This window comes from Coffea arabica, chromosome 5e, assembly GCF_036785885.1.
Source record: "Coffea arabica cultivar ET-39 chromosome 5e, Coffea Arabica ET-39 HiFi, whole genome shotgun sequence".
In the NCBI taxonomy this organism is placed as follows: domain Eukaryota; kingdom Viridiplantae; phylum Streptophyta; class Magnoliopsida; order Gentianales; family Rubiaceae; genus Coffea; species Coffea arabica.
The window spans coordinates 52,280,169-52,302,289 of record NC_092318.1 but is presented as its reverse complement, the minus strand read 5'-3'; the positions used below and the strand labels follow the sequence as shown (position 1 = coordinate 52,302,289).

Below are 22,121 nucleotides of genomic sequence, written 5' to 3'. Positions count from 1 at the left end.
AGGTGGATCAGTGAGAAGTAGACTTTAGAAACCTTCATATGGGCCAAATGCAGATTTGGGCGGCCAAATGCAGATTTGGGCTGCCAACACTTATCAGAGTACCATACAGCATTAAATTAGAAAACTAGGGAGAATCAACTTTCGTAATGTATTTACTCTCTTCATTTTTGTGCCCAAGTTTTGTAGAAAATCACTATTTGATTATAAGTAAATCTTATATATATTGACAGTATATACACTATTATTATTGAATCTACGACATATATGCAAAAGTTGAATTTTAAATTCAAATATTATATATTTGTCATTTATCCAACGCTGACAGTATATATACTGTCAGTGTAGGAAAGATTAATCTTTTGATTACTATTATTGGTGTCATTACTATTATTATGACAATTTTAAATAAGTTTTTCATTGATCTTAAAACGTGATTTACCATCGAAAACATGACTTGTTATGAACTTTTACAATTAAGTAATCTGCTATATTTTCTGACCTCATGTGGTCGCATTTTTATTTACCTGAGAGGTTCAATAGGGAATTTTACGTTTTATGAATGTCGATGTTGTGAAAATCGTAAGAGGATTCTCACCCTCCAATCTTCGTCCCGTTGAGTGCAAAATCGGTCCGAGACAGGCTTCAATGGTTTTTTGCCTTGACATTTTTTTTTTTTATAAAAAAACTCATTCGTTTCATTTTCTCTTCAGGTGGAAGCGGGCCATTGGTTGGACCTTTGTAATGACAAGTTCTAAGGACACACACCTGCAATTTAGGAACAATTATTTTGCATATGAAAGAATCATTTGATAGGAGATTGTAACAGTTAATGGGCGGTTATGTGCAGTTTGGATGGTTAAGGTGAAAATCAGTTGTGGAAAAGTTGGTTGATAATATGGGCAACACATATGATTTTTACATAGTAAAGGTAAAATTAAGTAATTATAAGGGCAAAGTTGAAATTATAAAAAGTGACAGAAAATGTTTATACCAAACTCATGGCTCTTCCTTCATACTCAGTATAAATAATTTACAGACAAGTTTAGCAATACTTGCATTTTATAGCATGAGACTGAATGTCGTATCACTTGGTACCTTTTTTTTTTTTTTTTTTTTTCTTCTTTCTTGGACTAATATCACTTTGCCCCTCTCAATTAAAATAATAGGCACTTTACCTACTTCAAATATTCTGTTTAGGCAAGGATTTTCTTTGAAAATGCAAAAAAAAAAGAAAAAAAAAGTGCAATGCTTAAATATGTTAACGATTTTACCCTTGTGTGTTTCATAAATAACTATAATTCAATAAGAACATTTATTGAGAAAAATGGATAGCTTAGATGTGTTGATAATTTTACCCTTATGTTGTTGATAAATAATGTACCTTTGTGCTATTGATAAATAATGGTGATTTATAAAAGGACATCTATTAAGGAATAGAAGCTGTATTTAGCACTGAAGTTTTCGTCATAAACAATACATATTCAAAAGGTGTTGAAATTTTGAAAAAATATAAAAAAATTGGTGATAAAATCTAGATCAAGTATTTGTCAAATGAAAATTGATAAAATCCAAAGTTTGGTACAGACAGTTTGGAGGTAGATATTCAAATTCTATTATTAAATTCCCGATTAAGGTTTGGTAAAATAATTTAATGTGGATGCTAAAATTCGATTACCGAATTATTGACTACTGAGATCGAGTTATCGAATTTTATGCGTTGATATATACTATTAAATATTACATACTAATATATACCATGGACTAATCTATTTATATAAAGGTCTTATAAATAATAACTATGATTCCATAAGATCAATTTGACAAAATATTAAACTACAACAACATATGAGCAGAATTGTGAACATATTTAAGCAATCTATTTTTTTTGTTCTTTTTTCAAATGAAATGCTTGACACAAGCACCAAACGGAATATTCTCAACTCTCAACCTATTATTTTCATTACGGGGGGCTATTCCCCATTTTCTCGGGAATAAAGTGTTTTTAACCCTTTTTTAATTCAAACTTCTTTGAGAAGATGAGTCGACCGAGTGCTAACCGAGCCAACTCAATGGCTAATCTTCCGGAATCCGGAAGCAATTTTGACTCCTCAGAACGCATGCCGCAGAGGTTGTAATTCAGCTTTTGCATTTCTTGACTAGGGTAAATTATCCCAACATCAACCTACAGGCGGCACTCGGGCTGCAAAGGGTTTAGGAAAAAACCTTTTATTTTCTTTTGGCGACAAAAGTTTTAGAGCCAATATGCATTTTCTAGGAATTCCTTGCAGCCTCAGAGAGAACAGCTCTTTACTACAGACGTTCTTCATACTGCAGCGTGCAACAATCAGTCACCGGCTTGAATTACATTAGGTGCACCACAGTGTACCCAGTTTTCAAAGTACTATTAAGCCAACAAATTGAACCAAATATGGAACATTCATCTAATAAGAACCGCTGAAACAAAAATCATAACCAAAGATCCAACCAAAATTTAGTGCTATACTCTTGCAATGACAATGTCAACATCTGAACTGAATAGGCAAGTCTCTCTAGAACACAACACAACGGAAAATGATAACAAAAATAAAAATCTCTGCATCCTTTAATTCGCTTAAGCCTTATCAGCTTTGGCAGCTGTAGCGGCAGCTTGACCTCGGAGACGACCAGTCCTACGTGCGGCAATAAGACCAACCTTTTGACCAGGTGGTGCATCACGGCGAACTGTGCTAGCATGACCAATATGTTGATGGTTACCACCACCATGAGGATGTTCCACAGGATTCATAGCAACACCACGAACCTTAGGCCAGCAGTTCCTCTTCACGCGGTACTTGTGGTAAGCATTACCAGCCTTAAGAAGGGGCTTCTCAGTACGTCCACCTCCAGCAACCTGACCAATCATAGCACGGCACCCACTGGGCACAATCTTCTTAGCTCCAGATGGAAGCTTGATCCTGTCAAAATAACCAGCGACAATATGGGGATGAAGGCCAGAAAAGGATTAAATGTCACTTCCACAACTTAAGCAAGTTAACAGCACAATGAAAGCAGAGAGTCTTCCTATTATCTGACAGCCAAGGCAAGAATAATAAACTGTGTCGCTTACAAATCAGTCTGGCAAATACGCTGATCAAACACTTCCGCAAAATGAATGATTTTCAACCTCTATATACTCAAAAAATTCACCAATCCAACCCTTTAACAAAGAAAGTTACGAGCATAAAAACTGAAGTATTGAGGAATAAAGCAGCACAAATAAAGTGGGACTGAGTATAGCACAAACATATAGCAGGCGACTAATATAAAGAGACACACACTACAGCAAAAGAGCAAACAGAAGTATGACCATAATTATCAAGTACCTACAACAAGTGGTACATATTGTGCATAGGAATATCAATAAGAAGTTATCTAAACCATTTACCACTTCAATAACGCAAAAACTAACGAACTTCCAAGCAACCTATCTAACAAAGTTGAACTAGAGCCCGATACAACAATAGACTTTGCCATCCAGACAAACCCATAAAACATAATGTCTAACGTCAACCATCTCATTGAATACCATCACAGATAAAGAAAAATCAGAACAAAGATAAAACCTACACGCTTTCCTCATAAAAACCAAATAACAAGTAATTATGCATACACTAATCACAAAAATCTATTCCATTCTTTCCAAAACCATCAAAAACTCGTGCAGATAAACCACCCAAATCCATCACCTTCGAAGCATTTCACACATACGTATTATCAACCACGAGCAAGCCTACAGATCAACCATCTACCCAGAAACAATACAGATATATTCAATACCTAGTGGTTCCGTTATCAGGGTTGTGACTGATAACGATAGCATAATCACCAGAGGCTCTAGCAAAGACACCACGGTCACCCATCTTATGCTCCACGTTGCAAACCACAGCTCCTTCAGGGATGGATCTGAGGGGCAAAACATTTCCGACCATCAAAGTAGCTTTCTTCCCGCAGTAAACGAATTGCCCAGTAAACATTCCTTCGGCGGCAACAAACAACTCCTTCTGTTGCTGGTAACGGAAAGGGTGGCGGAAACTGACACGGGCTAACGGGGCACCGCGACCCGGGTCGTGAAGGACTTCGGTGACGACTCCTTTCAAGTAGCCGTTGCGCTCGCCGAAGTCCAGAGAACGGAAGCGGGCGGGGCCCTTGCGGTGGTGGGTGTGGGATTTGAAGACGGAGCATCTTCCCTTACGTTGAGCTCGGATCACACGACCCATTTTGGGGGTTCGGGTTGAGGGGACAGGGGAATGGGGCGGCTGAGGGAGAAGTTGGAGGAGCAGAGGGGAGTGAAAAGCAAAGTTCTGCCTAGGGTTTTAAGTGCAGAAAATGTATGGGATGCTTAAAAGGTTAGGGTTGCCATAGTGGGTGGTTGGGTTTAAGTGATGGGCTACCTTCAACTGGATTATCTCAGCGTGCGAACATAGGCCCATATCCATATGTATACAGTGTTGAGAAGGAGGTTTTACCGTTTTAGTCTAAAGCAATGTTTATGAAACCAATTCAACCCTTAAATTGAATGGATTTAGACCTTAATGTTCAAACATATTTAATAACAGAAAATAAGACATGGTAATTAATTAAGTAAGGATTAACTTTTATATACTAACAGTGTATTGAATTTTTTACACTAACAGTGTATGTGATTTGAATTCATATTATTTGACACAATCTAAATCTGCAAGTGTAAAAAAATTATACACTGGTAATGTATAACAAACTTACTCATTAAGTAACTCTAAATATTGGCAAAAAAAAAGTAACTCTAATAAATTGTTTAGGCAAAATTTAATTAAAAACATAAGTGATAAGCAATTTACTTGTCACTTAATACAAAATACGTTATATTCAAATGCTAGGATTTCATTTTTTTATTGATTTAAATTTTAAATTTTAATTTTATCAAGAGCATCTTAAGTGTCTCATTGAGCTTTGAACCCCATCCTTTTTTCTGGATTTTTTTTTTGAAAATTTATACCTTTTGATTAGCTGGTTTAAAATATATCCATTTATTATGTCTCATTATTTCCAAACTTAGGTTGTAAATTTGGAAATGCAAATATGAAAAAAAGGAAACAAGTACTATTTAGGCATTATTGTACCAATACTAACAAAGACAAAAAAAAAATCCTACAAAAAATACAAAAAATACATGTATATTGAAAATTAGTTATTATTAAGGAAACAAATAAATATATCATTAATGACTTATAATCAAACAAGAAAAGGTCCACCAATAAAGCCAAAATGGACATAACTTTGTATAATAAAAAAATTAAGAAAAAAATGATCTTATGTAGGATGGCAATGAAAAAAAAAAGTTTATTTGATTATTAAGTTATGATTTACGTGTAGAAGATTACCCTTCTTTAAGCGCAGCTTTATGAAGGAGAATGATTAAGGTGAAAAAAAGCCTTTTTTGATTTTATTCCCTATTTAATAAATTTAGATGCAAATTGAATAAATGTTTTAGTAATGGTAATCAAAGGGAGGGGAAAGTTTATTTACAAAGGAAAACCCTTCCTCACGTGCATTGAGTTTTTTGTATGATTGATACTGTGATAAAACTTAAGGAACCAAATATGATTATAAAACAGACAAGAAAAGGTCCACCAAGGGGAGCTAAATGGACCTAACCTTCCACAAAGAAAAATATGAAGCAAAAATCGATTTTATGTAGAATAAAAAGAAAAAAATAATTTATTTGATTATCAAGTGATGGAAACGAAAAAATGTATATGTCGATTTAAGATGGAGAACTCTCCCACGTTTGAAGCTAAGAAAGGAAGAAAATAATTTGCTTTTTGTGGTGAATGTAATATTGACATCAAGAATGTTGTCTCGCTTCATTTGTAGCTTTCAACGATTGCTGAACTGATGGCAGTCTCTAACGTATTCCCGGATGAAGAAGCAAGTAGTGCTGGGACTGACGCCGACATTTTCTCCGTTCTTCTCATTTGGAGCAATTAAAAATTTGGTATTTTGTAAATGAATGGTTGGGCGACGGTCCGGAGAAATTATGTGAAGTGGCTTTGTCTTTACCCATTAACGTGTCCAACAACTTCATTGTCTATATATAAACTTCCACCCCACCGAGGCCCTATTGCTGTCTGGAGATAACTGATAAGAAAATTTTCCCAGATTCTACCAATTATTAAGAGCAGAGGATTTATTACGCAAAGAAAGGTGCACGAATTGTACGAACTTTTCCAGTATGCGCGTATATAATAGCCTAGGAGCAAAAAAAGATGGGCTTGCAATTTGGATGCTGACATCTTCTTATCCTTTTATGTCCAAATCCTTTCAGTTTTTGCACAAATAGCAATTCATTCCAATGAAAACATGGTTTGCTAACGACCTAATTAAGCTGCCTGACTCCCTTCTTCAGCCTTAATCTCCCCTTAGTTTATGCTTTTTGACATGAACCACATGTTTTAGATGTCAATAAAAAAAAAAGGGTTGCTGGTGATTTCAAGAACTAGACCGTGATGAAACAGCATTTCAAAGTTTCAGCCCAAAAAGACACACACACATATATATATATATATATATATGTAGTTCATTTGAGAAGTTCAACATTTACTGTGGTATTGGATAACAAATTGATGAATTTTAAATGTCTGCCCCTTCTTTTTGTCATAATCTGATCTTTCTTTTTTCAACAGAAGATAAGAAGGCGGATTCAATTCAATTAGCTATCCAAACTTGAAAGCCGCCTGATTGCTTAATCTTGACCTGCTTTCGCAAGGGGAAAACTCTGGCGTCCACGTGAAGTTTTGCTCATCCTAGTCGGAGACCGTCTCAGCATTTTTGCTCAAGAAAATTATGTTGACCTTTCCTTATGAGCTTCAAAACGTTGAAGAACTCCCTTTAGTCATGAAAGTTGATAGTTAAAATTATAATGTAATCTTTCAGGTAAAAGAGTCTTTATTATAAACCTCAACGCATGTTGGTGTTTATTCAAAGAGTAGTCTGTCTATTGGTAAGTGCATATATGGTGGAAACTGACATTATACTCCTTAATCACGGTTGCCAAAAGATTTCCGCTCCAGGAACTATGCTGAAGTTGTTTTCATAACTTCAAGATTCCGTTTTTTTTTTTTTGTCCCTTTCTTCCCAACACTTCAAAACACTACTGGATATTAAGATTTGTTTGGAAGTTATAGTCCACATCATAGCGTGCAAGGAAAAGGGAGAGATAGCTTCAACTGCCAACCCTTCTAAGCCACCAGGGCCTACTCCACTCCAGAATAACTTGTAGTGTCAGAAGAAAATGCCTAGTGTCGCTTTCGTTTAAATTTCTTGGCTTCAACAACATTTTCTTCTTCTTTACAACAAAGCCTGGACGCCTTGTCATATGATTATCTCACTAGCTAAATATTGTGGGATAACTACACCTTACCTCTTATATATACACTCCAGCACCTTATTCATTCCAAAACACAAACCAATCAATTTCATCAGTTAATATTCTTTTTTTGACTCAAAAAAAAAAAAAAAAAACTCGCCAATGAAATTAGTTTTGATTGTTTTCTATTTAACATGTCTATTTCTCAACTCAGAATCCATCAGCCGTGATGATTTCCCGGATGGCTTTACCTTTGGAACTGCTTCTTCAGCTTACCAGGTGATCTTGTGTGACTTCTATAGTTGCTAATTCCCTTCAAAATTCTGTTTCTTCTATGTTGCAAGAAGAAGAGGCTTCATTAATCAGTGAATCACTAAGTCATCTAGTGTGTGTGTGCTGTGTGATAGTTTGAAGGAGCTGTGGATGAAGGAAACAAGGGACTCAGCATATGGGATGCTTTCATTAAGCTACCAGGTACCAAAGGACTAAAAAAGCTTCTTTTGATACATTAGGAGTGGAAGGAATGGTGAGGGAAACTCGACTTAGGCGTTGTTTGTCTTGGGAAATGGTACACCTTGCCATTGGTCCAACTCCTTGCTCTTTTTACTCAAATGGCAATCCCACGGGCTGATGAATAATCCCCTGTTTCTGTCTGAGTAGGTAGAATTGTGGATTTCAGCAATGCAAATACTGCAGTCGATCAGTATCATCGATTTAAGGTGAACTTCGAATACACATTCACTCGTAATTTGTAAATGCTGGATTGTTAGTCTGAGGATCACCTAAATCGTTCTTCATTCTTCTGTGGTCCTTCAATATTTTTTGGCCCCTTCAAGTCTTAACTTCCTTTGGCTTCATGTAATTCAGAAAAAATTGTGTGCCACCGGAAATGATGATGCAAGATCAACTTTTTGAGAAGCCAAAACAAAGTAGAATCGTCACCCGCACATCATAGAATGGCTCTGCAGCTGATGTACACATTGGCTGCATTACATTTTGCATGCATGCTCTAGCATCATCAGTTCCCTAAAATAAGTGCTACCAGAAGAAAAACGAAAGAAAAAGGAAATGGTACTATAGGGTCAAGAAATCTTTTTTTTTAAGATAAGCGCTACATCCCACATCCAGAATCATGAAGATAAGAGCTTAAATTTGGACAGGTGTTGCCCAATTACTTCATAATACTGCAACAAATAAAAAGTAGGAATATCACGATTCGTACAAGATAAGAATAAGAATAGCTTCCTATGCTGACAATCACCACACGCATATGAAGCATTAAAATATCACTTTAGTCAATTTAATAGTAGGCTGATTTGTCTTTTCCTAACATTGAGAAAACGGTGCCGTTGAAATAACAGAGTGACATAGACTTGATGAAGGATTTGGGGATGGATGCCTATAGATTCTCCATATCATGGTCAAGAATCTTCCCAAGTAAGAGATTCCTTGGTTTGCATTTACTTTGTTCTTTGAAGCTTGAAAATGTTGCCCGCCTTAAAAGCTACTTATTTGGTTCCATTCCGACTGTCTTAGTGCTTCTTTCTGGGTGCTTTTGACAACTTTTTTTTTTTTTTTGAGCAGATGGCACAGGTACACCAAATCCCGAAGGAATCCAGTACTACAGCAACTTTATTGATGCTTTAATTGAAAAAGGTTCCCGAATCAAATTGATTTATCAATGTCAACATTTCACCATTTTCTTGTGTGTTGTTCAAAATTTGATATGTTTCTTTGGATCAGGAATTCAGCCCTATGCTACTCTTTATCACTGGGATCTCCCGTTGAAGCTTCAGGAAACATATGGTGGATTTTTGAGTGATCAAATAGTGTTTGTCCAACCCCTCCAACTAAATTTTTTGTGTTTTCGATGTCAACATATGATCTTGTTCATTTCAACGATGCAAGTTAAAAAATTACATTTTTTTTCCTAAATTACAGGAAGGATTTTGAACACTATGCTGTCACCTGTTTCAAAGCTTTTGGGGATAGAGTGAAGCATTGGATGACCTTCAACGAGCCTCGTGGTTTTGCAATTGAAGGTTATGACTTGGGTATTCAAGCCCCCGGAAGGTGCTCTATCCTGGGGCATTTATTCTGCAAGGGAGGAAAATCATCTGTTGAACCATATATAGTAGCTCACAACATTCTCTTGTCACATGCTGCTGCTTACCACAACTACCACAGAAACTTCAAGGTACTCTTAGCACAAATAAATCAGCTGTTTCTGATACATACTTTCCTTACCTTCGTAAAATGGACACTCTTTTTTTGCTTCTTGTTTTTTCCAGAAACGCCAAGGAGGCCAAGTTGGCATAGTACTGGATGCCAAGTGGTATGAACCAATATCTGACTGTGACGAGGACAGGGATGCTTCAAATAGAGCAATAGACTTCTCTCTTGGATGGTAATACATTTAGATTCAGGATAAGATTTAAGTATAGTGTAATTTATTTTTTGATGAAGATTCAAGAATCAAAATATAGTCTTTTGTAACACACAACAAGTGAATCAGGTTCCTTGATCCACTTCTTCTTGGGAATTATCCTCTTTCAATGCAGAAGTCTGTGGCTGAGAGACTACCAGAAATCAATCCTGAAGTTTCAAAGTTCCTGAAGGGCACCTTGGATTTCATTGGCATCAATCACTATACCACTTTGTACGCCCGAAATGACAGAACTCATTTTAGGAAGCTTATATTGCGGGATGCTTCTTCAGATTCAGCTGTAATTACTTCAGGTAAGATGTCAAGGCACCAGAATTTCTACTCACTGAATAAGTTCAAGGATACTGATATGTGGTACTAAAGTACTTCCATGGCAATAGCTTACAGACACGGAGCTGCTATTGGAGAAAGAGTACGTTCTAGCTTCTGAATTAGGCAAAAATCTTTCTTTTGTAAAATCTGTGCAAAATGGTCCTTAATGGTGTATCCTCCTCCAGGCTGCATCTGTCTGGCTACGAATCGTCCCATGGGGCATTAGGAAGTTGGCGAGATACATCAAAGAGAGATATGGGAATCCACCAGTGATCATCACAGAAAATGGCGAGAACTTTTCCTAATGTTGTTAGCTAATCTAAATAATAGACATCATTATAAAAACAGTCTATTGCTTAATTTTGGCATCAGGTATGGATGATGCATCTCACTTATCACTGAAGAATGCTTTAAATGACCAGAAAAGGATAAACTTTCACAGGGACTATCTCTCAAATCTGTCAGCTGCTATAAGGTACTGCCAAATGACTGCTTCTTTTGCAGTTGCTTCTGTCCGATACACACAATACTGCCCACATTCTAACTGCAGAAGCCTGCACTAATGCAGGCAAGACAATTGTGATGTCCGGGGATATTTTGCGTGGTCATTGCTTGACAACTGGGAATGGAACATGGGATACACAGTCCGTTTTGGATTGTATTACGTGGATTTCAAGAATAACCTTACGAGAATACCCAAATCTTCTGTTCAGTGGTTCAAGGATATGTTAAGATCAAGAACAGAAACGAGATACCAATCCGGCGCAGCATTGAGATACCAGTCATAGAACTCCATCACTATGGACATGTATACATTATGTGCCCCGCCATACAACACGAGAAAGGAAATACGTTAGATTCGATTCAATTGTTAATATACAGTTCCATGGCTAGATATAATGGACAGAGAATTCCGTCTAACAGTTCCATGGCTTCTCTTATTAATTTCCTCAAGTCCCTGTATACTTTTCAACAGTCTTCATTCTATCATATTGAAAATTATGGCACTAATAAACTTGAGTTTTCTTTTCCATTTTTGGTCATAAATTTGGTTTATGACCAAACTTTCTTTTCCATTTTTGTTTTGAACAAATGATCACTTTTGTCCTGATGCTATTAAAATTTAGGTTTTCCGTACTTTTCTAATTTTCCGCAGTTAAGAAACAAAGAGAAACCAAAATGCCCACAAATTAGGTCAAAACGCGTGGCACCCATTGCATAGGGCAATATATTGCTATTCGACTCCAACAAATGATGTACTTTGAGAGAGGGATTAACGAAGACCAATCACAGCTTTCCTCAAAACCACGATGGAAAGGAAAAAAGAAAAAAGAGCAAAAGCAGGGGGAAAAGGACCAACGCAGCCCATTGGAATGGAACAATCAACTTTTTCAGCTAATGAGCAAGGCAAGTAGGCAATCCATAGGAAAGGCTCCCTATCCTAAAATCATTTCGGATTAGGCACTAAGCATTAGGCTAATCAAAATTACGAGGTGGATGGGAGCAAAGGGCAGGCCATCTTGACAATAGGACACTGTGCCTTCAATCAAATCTAAATAGAAGATTTATATGCAATTTAGACAATTTTCTTCTGTTTAAACAAACTAAACTGAAAAAATAATTAGCAAAAACATTGGTCGAATTAGATATGTTCCCTTCTACTTAGAGATAGCCACTTCGGTATGGTAAATAGACCCACCCTTTGTCTTAATACTGGATACCTATATAAACCATTTGGGACTCTCAGGGGCAAAATCAATCACTTATTGTAATTTGCGTCTGTCGAAATTGGCGATTGGCATAGACCCTTTTTCCCTCCATTGCTTTTTGCGCATAACGAAACTGTTTTACTGCAATCTTTATTGAAGCTACTCGCAGCCCATAGTAGTATCTACATCTGCAACACAATCCGATTCAACAACTCCCTAACTGAAATCCCAGAAGCTCTGCAGACTTTTCACTCAAGTTTTCGAGATTTCCATGAAGCGGAGCTATCCAGAATCTTCATCTTCGGGGTCTCTTGAACCCCCTCAATCGAAACCCAGATATAATCCGGACGGTAATTTTACGGTCTTGAATTTGCTTTTAACATATTTAAGAAAGAACCCTTTTGTTGAATTAAGCTGATTTTAGGTGGGTGAGGTTTGTTTTTTTTTCCATTGATTTTGGTGTTTGAACCTGGGTTTTGATGAAGTTTGAGACTTTGGTCATCAGATTGTTAAGCTACATGGTTATATTCCCTGTGTAAATGGCCTAATTGGTGGAAATTCTGATATTAGGATTAGATATATGAAGTGAAATTGGGGGCACATTTATTCATGAGAAGCCTTAGGTTGAATCATGTCTTCTTAATTTGAGGTATTTTCTCGTTTGTGATTAGGGGATGGACACTTTCTAGAGGATGAGAGTACAAAGTTTTTTGCTAGGAAAGTTGCTGATCATTATAGTGCAAGGACCAATCAGACTCTTGAAGAGCGAGAAGCAAGTCCAATTATCCATTTAAAGAAGCTTAACAACTGGGTATGATTTGTATGGCAGTTACTTGATCATTCAGTTGGTAGAATTGGGCTTAGTTTTTTCTTCTTCATACAGATTAAGAGTGTCTTGATTCAGTTGTATGCCAAAAAAGGTGATGCGGTTCTTGATCTTGCCTGTGGGAAGGTACCATTTAATACTTGTGTGCACGAACATATTCATGTGCTTTCATTTTTTGTCCCAAAATATTTAAATAGTTAATCTTTTCTTCTCTCTTTTTTAACACATTGGCACAGGGTGGTGATTTGATTAAATGGGACAAAGCTAAGGTTGGATACTATGTTGGAGTTGATATAGCTGAAGGCTCGGTAATTTGCTTTCATTCAGCTATCTGTCTTCTGGTCACTATAATGGCTGCTGCAATTAGATGATTGCATGATTAGCAACAAATACTGTAGTTCTTACAAGCGCACTCATCATTAATGTGATAAGTTTCTACCACAGAACACATTTTTGTCCAATGCAAAGAAGAATCTGTTTTGCTGGATTCTAGGATTAAACTAGAAATTTTGACTATTTGCCCAAGGAATGCAGATAGAAGACTGTCGTACACGCTATAATGGAGATGCGGACCATCATCAGCGCAGAAAAAAGTTTTCTTTTCCTGCCAGACTTATGTGTGGAGATTGTTTTGAGGTAAATATCATTGCTAGCTTAAATTCAACTCCATCTTTAGGCTGACCATGTGCCTATTGTTGCAGTTACTATTCATCTTCTGATTGTGAGATTCACATGGACTATCCGCTTTCTGCGTTTAACATTTTTGTCATTAATTATAGGAAAAGTTCTGTTTTGGCCATTTTGCATGATTTCAGGTACGCTTGGATAAAGTTCTATCAGACGATGCCCCTTTTGACATTTGTAGCTGCCAGGTTAGTCATTATCTTGGTGTTCATGACATTTGTTCCTTTACTCACCAAGACATGCTAGTCTGTGTTTTCTGGCATCAAATTTTTGTATGTAATTGTTGCTTTATCAATTGTTGGATGGGGAGATATGCTCAACTTGTTATCTTCTACACTGGAGTGAACTGGAAAAATCTAGAAATTGCTCTAAAGGTGACCAATGGTCTGTTGATTTATTTTAATTGAATTTATAGTCATCCAATGATTATTGTGGTTTCACAAGCATTCATTTACTTTTTTTGGAATGAAATTTTTGGAACTTTTCAGCTTTGTGGACATTATTGTACACTTATGGATGGTGATATTTTCTTTCTTGATCCTTACCATGTTTTTATCTTTTGGATGAGGTGTGTTTGAATATACTTTGCAGTGAACTGCATTTTTTTGTTGTTATTATACTTCTTCCTGAAATTTTTGGGTAGTTAATGGACCTGCTTTGGCAAGATATGGATTTGATATTCTTCTGATGTTCCATTCCTTGATCTTGCTAGCATAAATCAAAGTGCCGCCTTCAGGCTGTCAGGGAATAGGGTCCTTTTAAAATTATCACACAAGCCAATTGGACATTGTAACTGATTCTTCATGCTTCCTTCTATTTGGATCAGTATAGTTAGTTGTGGTCATTAATCATTCTCTACTGTGCACGGAAGGACTTGTTCTTAGTACTTCAAGATTCAAAAAATTAAGATTGTAACTCATCAAAACTTGCAAGTTTGCAGTTTGCTATGCATTACTCGTGGTCGACCGAGGCACGTGCACGGAGGGCTTTGGCCAATGTATCAGCTTTGCTTCGTCCAGGAGGCATCTTTATTGGAACAATGCCAGATGCCAACGTCATCATCAAAAAGCTTAGAGAAGGTTTAATTTGTTTGTCTTGTTTCTAATGTTTCTCCCTCATCCTGATTAGATTGACAAAGATTGACTTGGTGAACTTTCTGATGGTAGAAGTTTTACCATAGTAAATACAGATGTTTGCTTTCCTCAGTAGTTGCTCATTATCTTTTAGTAGTTTGTCTCCTTGATTCTGTGGTTTGATTGGGAGAATATATTTGTGAATGATGATGATGCTGCATTAACGATTTCAGTTATATCTTGTATACCAGATGCTAATAGTTTATTTTCAACTTTTCTTTGCGTCTTTTCCTTGTGCCAAGAGCAAATTGTAATTGACCAATTCATTAATGCAATGTTTAGTTTCACCTGCATGCTCTTTATTGAATCTTAAGCTTCATGTTTACTTGTCAACCAATGATTTGGAACTTTTTTTTAGTGAAATTTTTGCCACGCAATTTGCTTTACCTGCTCATGTTCTTGTCAAATAAGATCATGTTGGAGAAATTTTGTGTTAGCACATGAATAGTTTTCCCTCTTTGCCATCATAAAATTAAAATGGGAAGATTTTGAATGCATTTGATGTATGGTAGCTAAATTCTATCTGGTATATGCAGCTGAAGGGTTGGCTTTTGGTAACAGCGTCTACTGGATACGTTTTGACGAGGAGTATTCAGAAAAGGTGAATTGCTTTTCTCCAGCTAGCTAGAATGTCATGTGGCCTCAAATATCTTATTAATTCCAAGCTACATATATTTTATAATGATTTTTATTTCTATTTGTTTCAGAAATTTAAATCCTCAACTCCCTTTGGCATCAAGTATAAATTCCACCTTGAGGTACTTAATTCTTCAACTTAGCTTGTCGTTGTTCTTCTCAAAAGTAGATTTTCCTTGGTTTTATTTGGTGTTCCGTACAACTTTTTGGGAAATTGTGGTATGACTATTTCCGTCTAATCCAACAATATTTTGTCTAGACTCTATTTAGTAACGATATTATTTCCATCTTGCAGGATGCAGTAGACTGTCCAGAGTGGATTGTTCCTTTTCATGTCTTCAAAGCGTTGGCTGAAGAGGTATAAGAGTCGTGTTGAACATTTATAGTACGTCTCAATTGAAATGAAGGATTGCCATACATTTTCATATTTGTCTCAGTTTCTTACATCTCAGCTAAAGGAAATCATGAGGAACTGTCTCATAGGATATACCCTATCTTGGGATTTTTACACATAGTGCTGCTTAACAAGTGCCTTTTTATGATTCCTGGATGTTTACTATGAGATACGATGCAAATCAGTAGTAAAGAAATGATCTGATCTCTAGCTTTGGTGATGACGTGCTTATGTGTCAGAAAGGTTTAGAGGTTCACAATTAGTATATGTACTAAGCTTCACGATTACCATATATACTAAGTTTGGCATGCTGTATCACTTGTCATTATAGTGATAAAGCATGCCAATCTGGAGCTTTACTGCTGCACTTGAAAATTTTCTTACAGTTGAATTCCACTGATGCAGTATGACTTGGAGCTAGTTTTTGTGAAAAACTCTCATGTTTTTGTGGATGAATATCTAAAGAAACCTGAGTTCATTGAACTCATGCGGAGACTCGGTGCTTTAGGCGATGGAAATCAAGACCACAGTAAGTTTCCAAATCCGAAAACAGACTTAGCTGATAGTAAGACGTGGCATCAGTGAAAGCTTCTTTTACATTTGTTGATTGTGAAATTACTTCTTGATGAAATTCAGGTACACTATCACCGGATGAATGGGAAGTAGCATACTTGTATTTAGCATTTGTTCTGAGGAAGGTAAGTTTGCATAAAATCTGTATCATCTGTCTTGTAACCTGTGGAGATGCATAACTGTGATTTAAAAGTTTTCATATCGACTCTGATTTGGGTGAGATTTGTTCTTGCAGCGTGGGCAACCTGACCAAACAAGAGTTAACAATAGACGCGACAAAGGCAAGATGCATGTCGATAAGGAGGATATCATGTACATCAGCTCAGCTCAGATTGATGGATGATGGATCTCACTAAATAGTCCCAACCAGGTCTAGTAGAAGAGACGTGTAAAGAAGAACCAAAGTCTTCTGTAGAAATGGGTAGCAAGCTTTTACTTGTATGCCATTTACCCTTTAGTCTCGAGTCCTAAATGGCTGAGCAATTTTGTGGAATACTTAGAATTGTAATGTATCAAATTTCTGACGGCAGCCTTAAACAACATGATGCTAGATTAGCGTTCCTCCTCCCCGCGGCCTAATATTCTAGTGATTTTGATGCCTTTTAGCGATGTTAGTAGCTGGTCATAAGGCTCCAGTAGACCAGACGTAGAAATTTTATCAATGCTGACCTCCAAATGTATTCCGAGGGTTCAACTCAAAAAAGCATATAAGAATGACAACATTCAAATAGTTATCCTGTAACCTTTTGGTTGATTTTTAGGGTCATCTGCTTTTAGTATTTCTTTTTACATGCACCAGATCGATGATGCAGGGCAGTTGAATTGGGAGAGATGAACAATTTCAACCTTTAGTGACAAGAATTGTTCGGAAATCCAACACAATACACATGCACTGTTCAATTGACCTTTGTGTTCTTGAAGCCAGGTCTGGATCTCATTGACAGAAAGAAAGGCGATAAAAATAAGCGTTGCTTGAGGGGTTACCAATCATTTTTTTCCTTTGGGCAAAATCATCAATCGTTTTGCAAAGGCCAAAGGGAATGTTTATTGTTAGTGTGTGACGGACACTGCCAACATGATCAAAGACACACCTAAATTACTAGCAGCATTTGTCCTGCCTGTGCAAGCTGCCACTACAAGCCACATCAACCTCTGAGAATTAGCAAAACAAAGGCTCTCTAACCCAAAGATAATCATCAAATTTAGTCAAAAGGAGGACAAACGTTCTGGTAAAGAAAACGTGCGGAACCTTAATAGAAACTAGAACTTCCCGCTTCATATGTACACATGAGCAATTTCCAAAGCTATCTTAGATTTCTCTACCCCTTCTGGAAAGAACTCCTGATGTAGACATGATGTGGCTTCGGCAAATTCACAAGCAGCAAATGGGAAAGACATAATTATTTATTTAGCTCGCTTTAGCACCACTACCACTATAACCATGACAGCCAAGCCCATTAATGAAGGCCCAAGAGCCTTATCCACCAAGCCACTGAACACATTTCCATTAGTATCTGCTGCTCCTTTATTGTTAGAATAACCCCCAAACAGTGTCTGAAAGTAATCAGACAAACTGTTCATCATATCAACGACTGTAAGCTTAAGCTCCAGCCAGAGCTCCATAAACCTTCCTGTGGAGTTGGATTCTCCGTACTCGGACTCAGCTCGATCGGATGGTACGCTCCTAGGAGATCTTGGCGAAAGAATATCACTATCAGCAGTGGAACCCTTTTCATATTGATCCGTAGTTGAGGAAGGAGCACCTGCCAACAAGAATGAAGTTAAGAATTTTTCCCCAAACTACCAAATAGCAGAGTAGAAGCAAAAGGGCCACATACTAATCTTACCCATCTTCTGTGAGTGGAGATAATCCTGAAGTGCCGGATTTAGCAGTACAGCATTCCAGACATTCGGATCTGATGCAATTGAAGCAACAACACTCTGAAGAAAAAAAAAAAAAGGCCAGATCCAACACATTATTTAGAGTAAATACGGGTCACCGGAAAAGCAACACCAACAAACTATGAATGGTACCATGACTGGTGAGCATAAACAGATAACCAAAATAAATCTGTCCCTAGGTTACCAGAGATTGCTAGTATCAATTTCAAATTTAGTTCTAGTAAGTGCACTGAAAAATTATCCACAACCACAAGGTTTAACCCAGCTGAACTCAAACACATACACAAAGGGGAAAGCAATCAATAATAAACAACAGGTCACCAAAGAATGTCATGTATATAGACAAATCAAGCTCAAAAAATACTAAAAAGATCCCGCATATCATTGTATCCTCCTTTCCAGGATACCTTCCCCTGCCTAAATGACACTAGAGAATTTCAATGCTGAAATGCTCTAGATATCTCCAGAACACAATATTGTGAACAAAAGGCGTAAAAAACAGATGCGCGTGCCAGTAGAGAATTTAAATGCTGAAATGTTGCTGATATATCTAAAACCAACATAGAGAATGTATCATGCAATATTTCACAGTCCATCAAATGTAGCAAAAATACAGTTGAAATTGAACCTGAACTGCAGGGCTTTCATTCAGAAACCTAAAAGCTTGAATTGCATGCTTTGGCGCAGGCGCAAGTATGGTCTCGCTGGTTACGCAAGCTTTGGTCTCTGGCACTTCTGACCTAGAAAGCCCTGACAACCCAGTTTTGGGTGTAGTGGATGCAGAAAGATATACCCTAACAATTAACAAAGGGCAACATATAAAATTCAGCATTTTTTAACTGTTAACTGTTTAATTGTAGCCTATCTAAAACAGAAGGAAAACAATACCATATTCTCGAACAAAACAACGCCAAGTTCTTTTCTTGGTTTTCGTTATCGTCGTTATCGTTGTTTATTGTGTAATCTATTGGAGTCTACCTAACTCAACAAACGTGAATATATAACTGTAATCAAGATTGAAAAATGATTACAGTGATAAAAAATCGGCCCAAGTTGACAATAACCAATAAAACAACTAGAACACTCGTGATACCAGCGAACTACTGTGCATAACGTAATCATAGGTCGCCCCAGAAAATAAATTAAGGGAAAAAACACTACAAGAAAGAAATCCAAAAACACCTTATCGGTAAAAAGAACTAACATTTTAACTTGAAACAGTCTCAAAAAATGTAAATAAATTTTCATATAAAGAGATAACAAAAACATGTAGATATGCATCGCAAGATCATAATTTTACGTGTATTTAATTCAATAAAATCAGATAAATTTCTTTTAAAAGGAGACAAGATTGAATCTTGGTACTTCTCAAGAGCTTCTTTGAGTTCATAAGTGGCCTCTTTGGCTTCGGCGAGACTTGGGGCACCACCAAACACAAGCCTCGGCGTCGACACACCGGAGCCGCCGAACAAATCCTCCTCACCTCCGGCCAACTCCCAATCATCAAATTCCCAGCAGGGCTTCTGCACTGGAGACACATCGATGGCGACGGCAGCCTCCTTCACGTTTTCAGGCGCAGAAGGGGAGGCCAAACCGGTGACTGGGCGCAAAACTTTCCGCATGGCCGTGGAGGCAGGGTGATCAGGCACAATTCCACGGAGACCGCCGTTGAGTACTCCAAAACCAGCGACTTTGGCCGCTGCTCTCATCGCTGCTCCGCCTCCCATGATTGAAAATGAAACCCGAATAGCCCAGAAAATGTAAAAGTAGAAAATTGGGAGCAAGGAAAAAAAAATCTGAAGAGATGAGGATCAGTTCTCCGGGCAAATGCTACCGAAGAAGGTGACGTTTAAAACATTGGAAGCTATCACGATTCGCCAATCACACACGTCAAAGCTGGAAGGAATTCAATTCCCTCACGTTAATTGACATTTTTGCCCTTGGCCTTCCAAGCGAAAGAAACTTCTCTCTCTCTCTTTTTTTTGGAAGAAGGAAACAAGGAATTAGCAAAATTAACAGTACAAAAAGGAGAAAATAATAAGCTTAATAATCTAAAATGGCATTCAAATATAATCAGAGACTAGAAAATAGAATCTAGGAATAAAATAGTTACTGGTTACTTCGAGCAAGAAAATAGCAATTAGTATAAGGGTAAAATTAAGGCAAACAATAACAAATCTTCCATGGGATCAAGTCAACTATAAGGGTAAAATTAAGGCCAACAATAACAATTCTTTTATTTTCTAGAGACATTCCAAAGAATCTAGGAATTTGCTGGGAGACTACGCAAGTATTACATACGCAATTTTCTCACAGAAGATCTTTATATGCATTAGGAAGTCATACAACAACTTTATTGAATAAAAGCAGATTTTGGTAATGTTTTTTTTGAGAAGCAAAACGAAATGAGACATGTGGATCAAAACATTCAATTTTTGTTTGATCTATTGAATGGTCAAAGATTTCATTTCTTTGGACTATGATATGAATTTCAAATCACAGCAGTTTGCACATTTAAACACGATTAGTTTGAAATCATTCTAGGAATTGATGGATGGATCTCACAAACAATTCTTCTCTTTTTTTTTTTTTTTTTGTCATCACTGGGGTATCCGGGCCTACACCCGACTAGTCCCACAGCGCCCCAGCAGAACGGACCCGACCGATGCTGAAGAATTTAACAGATGGGTGGCTGCTCGGGATCGAACCCAGGTGGAGCTCAACCAAGGGGCGTCCTTCCACCAGCAGACCACCCAGCGCGGGCACAAACAATTCTTCTCACGTAGGAAGATTTGGACTTGGAGCCTGGCTTCATGGGGACTGACAATGAAGCCTAAAACTGTTACTAATGCTCTCCATGATGATCAACTTGTGATAGGTCCACTATGATGGGCATAACTTCCCACATTTCGTGCAACTTTAATTGTGTAGCCCAACAGAACCCATTTTGCTGGTACTTTTCTCATTTTTTAGGTTGTGAGTTCTTTTGCCCTCTGCACTCTAATCAAAATAGACCCCCCAAAGCTTATAAGAGCGAATTTCTTCAAGCCAAAAAAAAGTATATAAATAAATCAATAAAAGGAAATTACTGTCGCAAAATTAATGAGTAGATAAGTGTAGATGTCTATTCATCTCCAAAATGATACAGTACATTGGAACATTTGTTTCCTAGAAAAAATTCATTCATGTACTTCTTGTGGTTTTTCAATTAGCTCATCTATGAAGGTGCTCGTTCATATATTTGAATTACTAAATTCACGTATTCGTGTTTTATTTTTAAGGCGACATATTTTTTGGGATATAAATTTTTGAAATACACTTGAAAAGATTTTATTTTTTATTCCAACGGACGGTGATTAATCCTTTTTAATTGGTCACTAAGCCAATTTCTGGTTTGCATAATCAGGCATACACGCTCCTAATTAATTTTGAATTGCAGTTTGAGAAGTCAAATAATCAACTTATGGGTTTTGCGTTTCGAGCTGAAAATATCTCAACCTGGTTATATTTTATATTTAATAGTTCTATACTTGCTGACAATATGACAATTCTTTTTCTTTTCTTTTTTTTTTTTGGGTGTTTCTTATGCAATTGCCGTGGTTATCGACTCGAACCAGATGATCGTGTTAAAGATGACAAAGGGACGTTACGGTTTCAATGGCCAATAAATAAGAGAAGGCAAATCAATCTTCCCAAACGTTTCTTCTTTATTAAGAAAAAAAAGTGTCATTGGAGAAAGAATCGATCATGCGACCACGAACAGTTGCCCCGTGATAGTAGTACCAGACCAGAAGCTAGAAATGAAGGCTGCTCATGGTTAGCCCCATGTTCATCCTGAAGTGTCGGATATACTTAGGAAAACATAAACACTCTGCTACTTCACCAGGTGGAAAAAGTATACACTCGACCGTAGGATATACTTAGGAAAGTGTGTTGACCATGAACATGACACAGTCAATAAATCCAAAGGCCCCGAGGACGACGGACAGTCATGATGCACGACACATCAGTAATTTCGAGTGGACCCACTTTCATGATGAGCTCCGGAGATGGGACACCATCACACGGCTTTTATTTTTTCGGGACGGCTCAAATGACAAAAATGGAATTAGCTACATGTAT

At 37.2% G+C, this 22,121-nt stretch overlaps 4 protein-coding genes across 6 annotated transcripts; 2 read left to right on the top strand and 2 right to left on the bottom strand.

The window, feature by feature from the left end:
* Positions 1-2,417: 2,417 nt before the first annotated feature.
* On the bottom strand, positions 2,418-4,363 carry LOC113690400 (large ribosomal subunit protein uL2). Its single transcript, XM_027208282.2, has 2 exons — positions 3,817-4,363; positions 2,418-2,954 (listed from the first exon to the last, which is right to left on the bottom strand). The coding sequence occupies exons 1-2, from the start codon at positions 4,254-4,256 to the stop codon at positions 2,612-2,614; spliced, it is 783 nt and encodes a 260-aa protein (XP_027064083.2). The 5' UTR covers positions 4,257-4,363; the 3' UTR covers positions 2,418-2,611.
* Positions 4,364-7,133: 2,770 nt separating this feature from the next.
* Positions 7,134-11,175, top strand: LOC113743739 (putative beta-glucosidase 41). Of its 3 annotated transcripts, XM_072049242.1 has the most exons (14): positions 7,134-7,499; positions 7,599-7,663; positions 7,792-7,858; positions 8,045-8,103; positions 8,746-8,821; positions 8,969-9,040; positions 9,128-9,215; positions 9,326-9,581; positions 9,676-9,791; positions 9,900-10,123; positions 10,211-10,242; positions 10,328-10,430; positions 10,515-10,617; positions 10,711-11,175. In XM_072049242.1, the coding sequence occupies exons 1-14, from the start codon at positions 7,394-7,396 to the stop codon at positions 10,928-10,930; spliced, it is 1,587 nt and encodes a 528-aa protein (XP_071905343.1). In that variant the 5' UTR covers positions 7,134-7,393; the 3' UTR covers positions 10,931-11,175. The 3 variants fall into 3 exon arrangements, with proteins under 3 accessions (XP_071905343.1, XP_027127621.1, XP_027127622.1); XM_027271820.2 differs by having other exon boundaries at positions 7,134-7,663; XM_027271821.2 differs by lacking the exons at positions 7,134-7,499; positions 7,599-7,663; positions 7,792-7,858 and adding an exon at positions 7,938-7,952.
* A 349-nt stretch (positions 11,176-11,524) lies between these two features.
* Positions 11,525-16,827, top strand: LOC113688510 (mRNA cap guanine-N(7) methyltransferase 1). The gene is made up of 13 exons (XM_027206335.2): positions 11,525-12,201; positions 12,523-12,662; positions 12,735-12,803; positions 12,914-12,985; positions 13,212-13,313; positions 13,493-13,549; positions 14,302-14,440; positions 15,031-15,095; positions 15,202-15,252; positions 15,426-15,488; positions 15,930-16,053; positions 16,161-16,222; positions 16,333-16,827. The coding sequence occupies exons 1-13, from the start codon at positions 12,123-12,125 to the stop codon at positions 16,438-16,440; spliced, it is 1,131 nt and encodes a 376-aa protein (XP_027062136.1). The 5' UTR covers positions 11,525-12,122; the 3' UTR covers positions 16,441-16,827.
* Positions 16,828-17,276: 449 nt separating this feature from the next.
* On the bottom strand, positions 17,277-19,969 carry LOC113743222 (uncharacterized). Its single transcript, XM_027271184.2, has 4 exons — positions 19,365-19,969; positions 18,628-18,793; positions 17,945-18,038; positions 17,277-17,860 (listed from the first exon to the last, which is right to left on the bottom strand). The coding sequence occupies exons 1-4, from the start codon at positions 19,724-19,726 to the stop codon at positions 17,502-17,504; spliced, it is 981 nt and encodes a 326-aa protein (XP_027126985.1). The 5' UTR covers positions 19,727-19,969; the 3' UTR covers positions 17,277-17,501.
* Between the last annotated feature and the right edge of the window lie 2,152 nt (positions 19,970-22,121).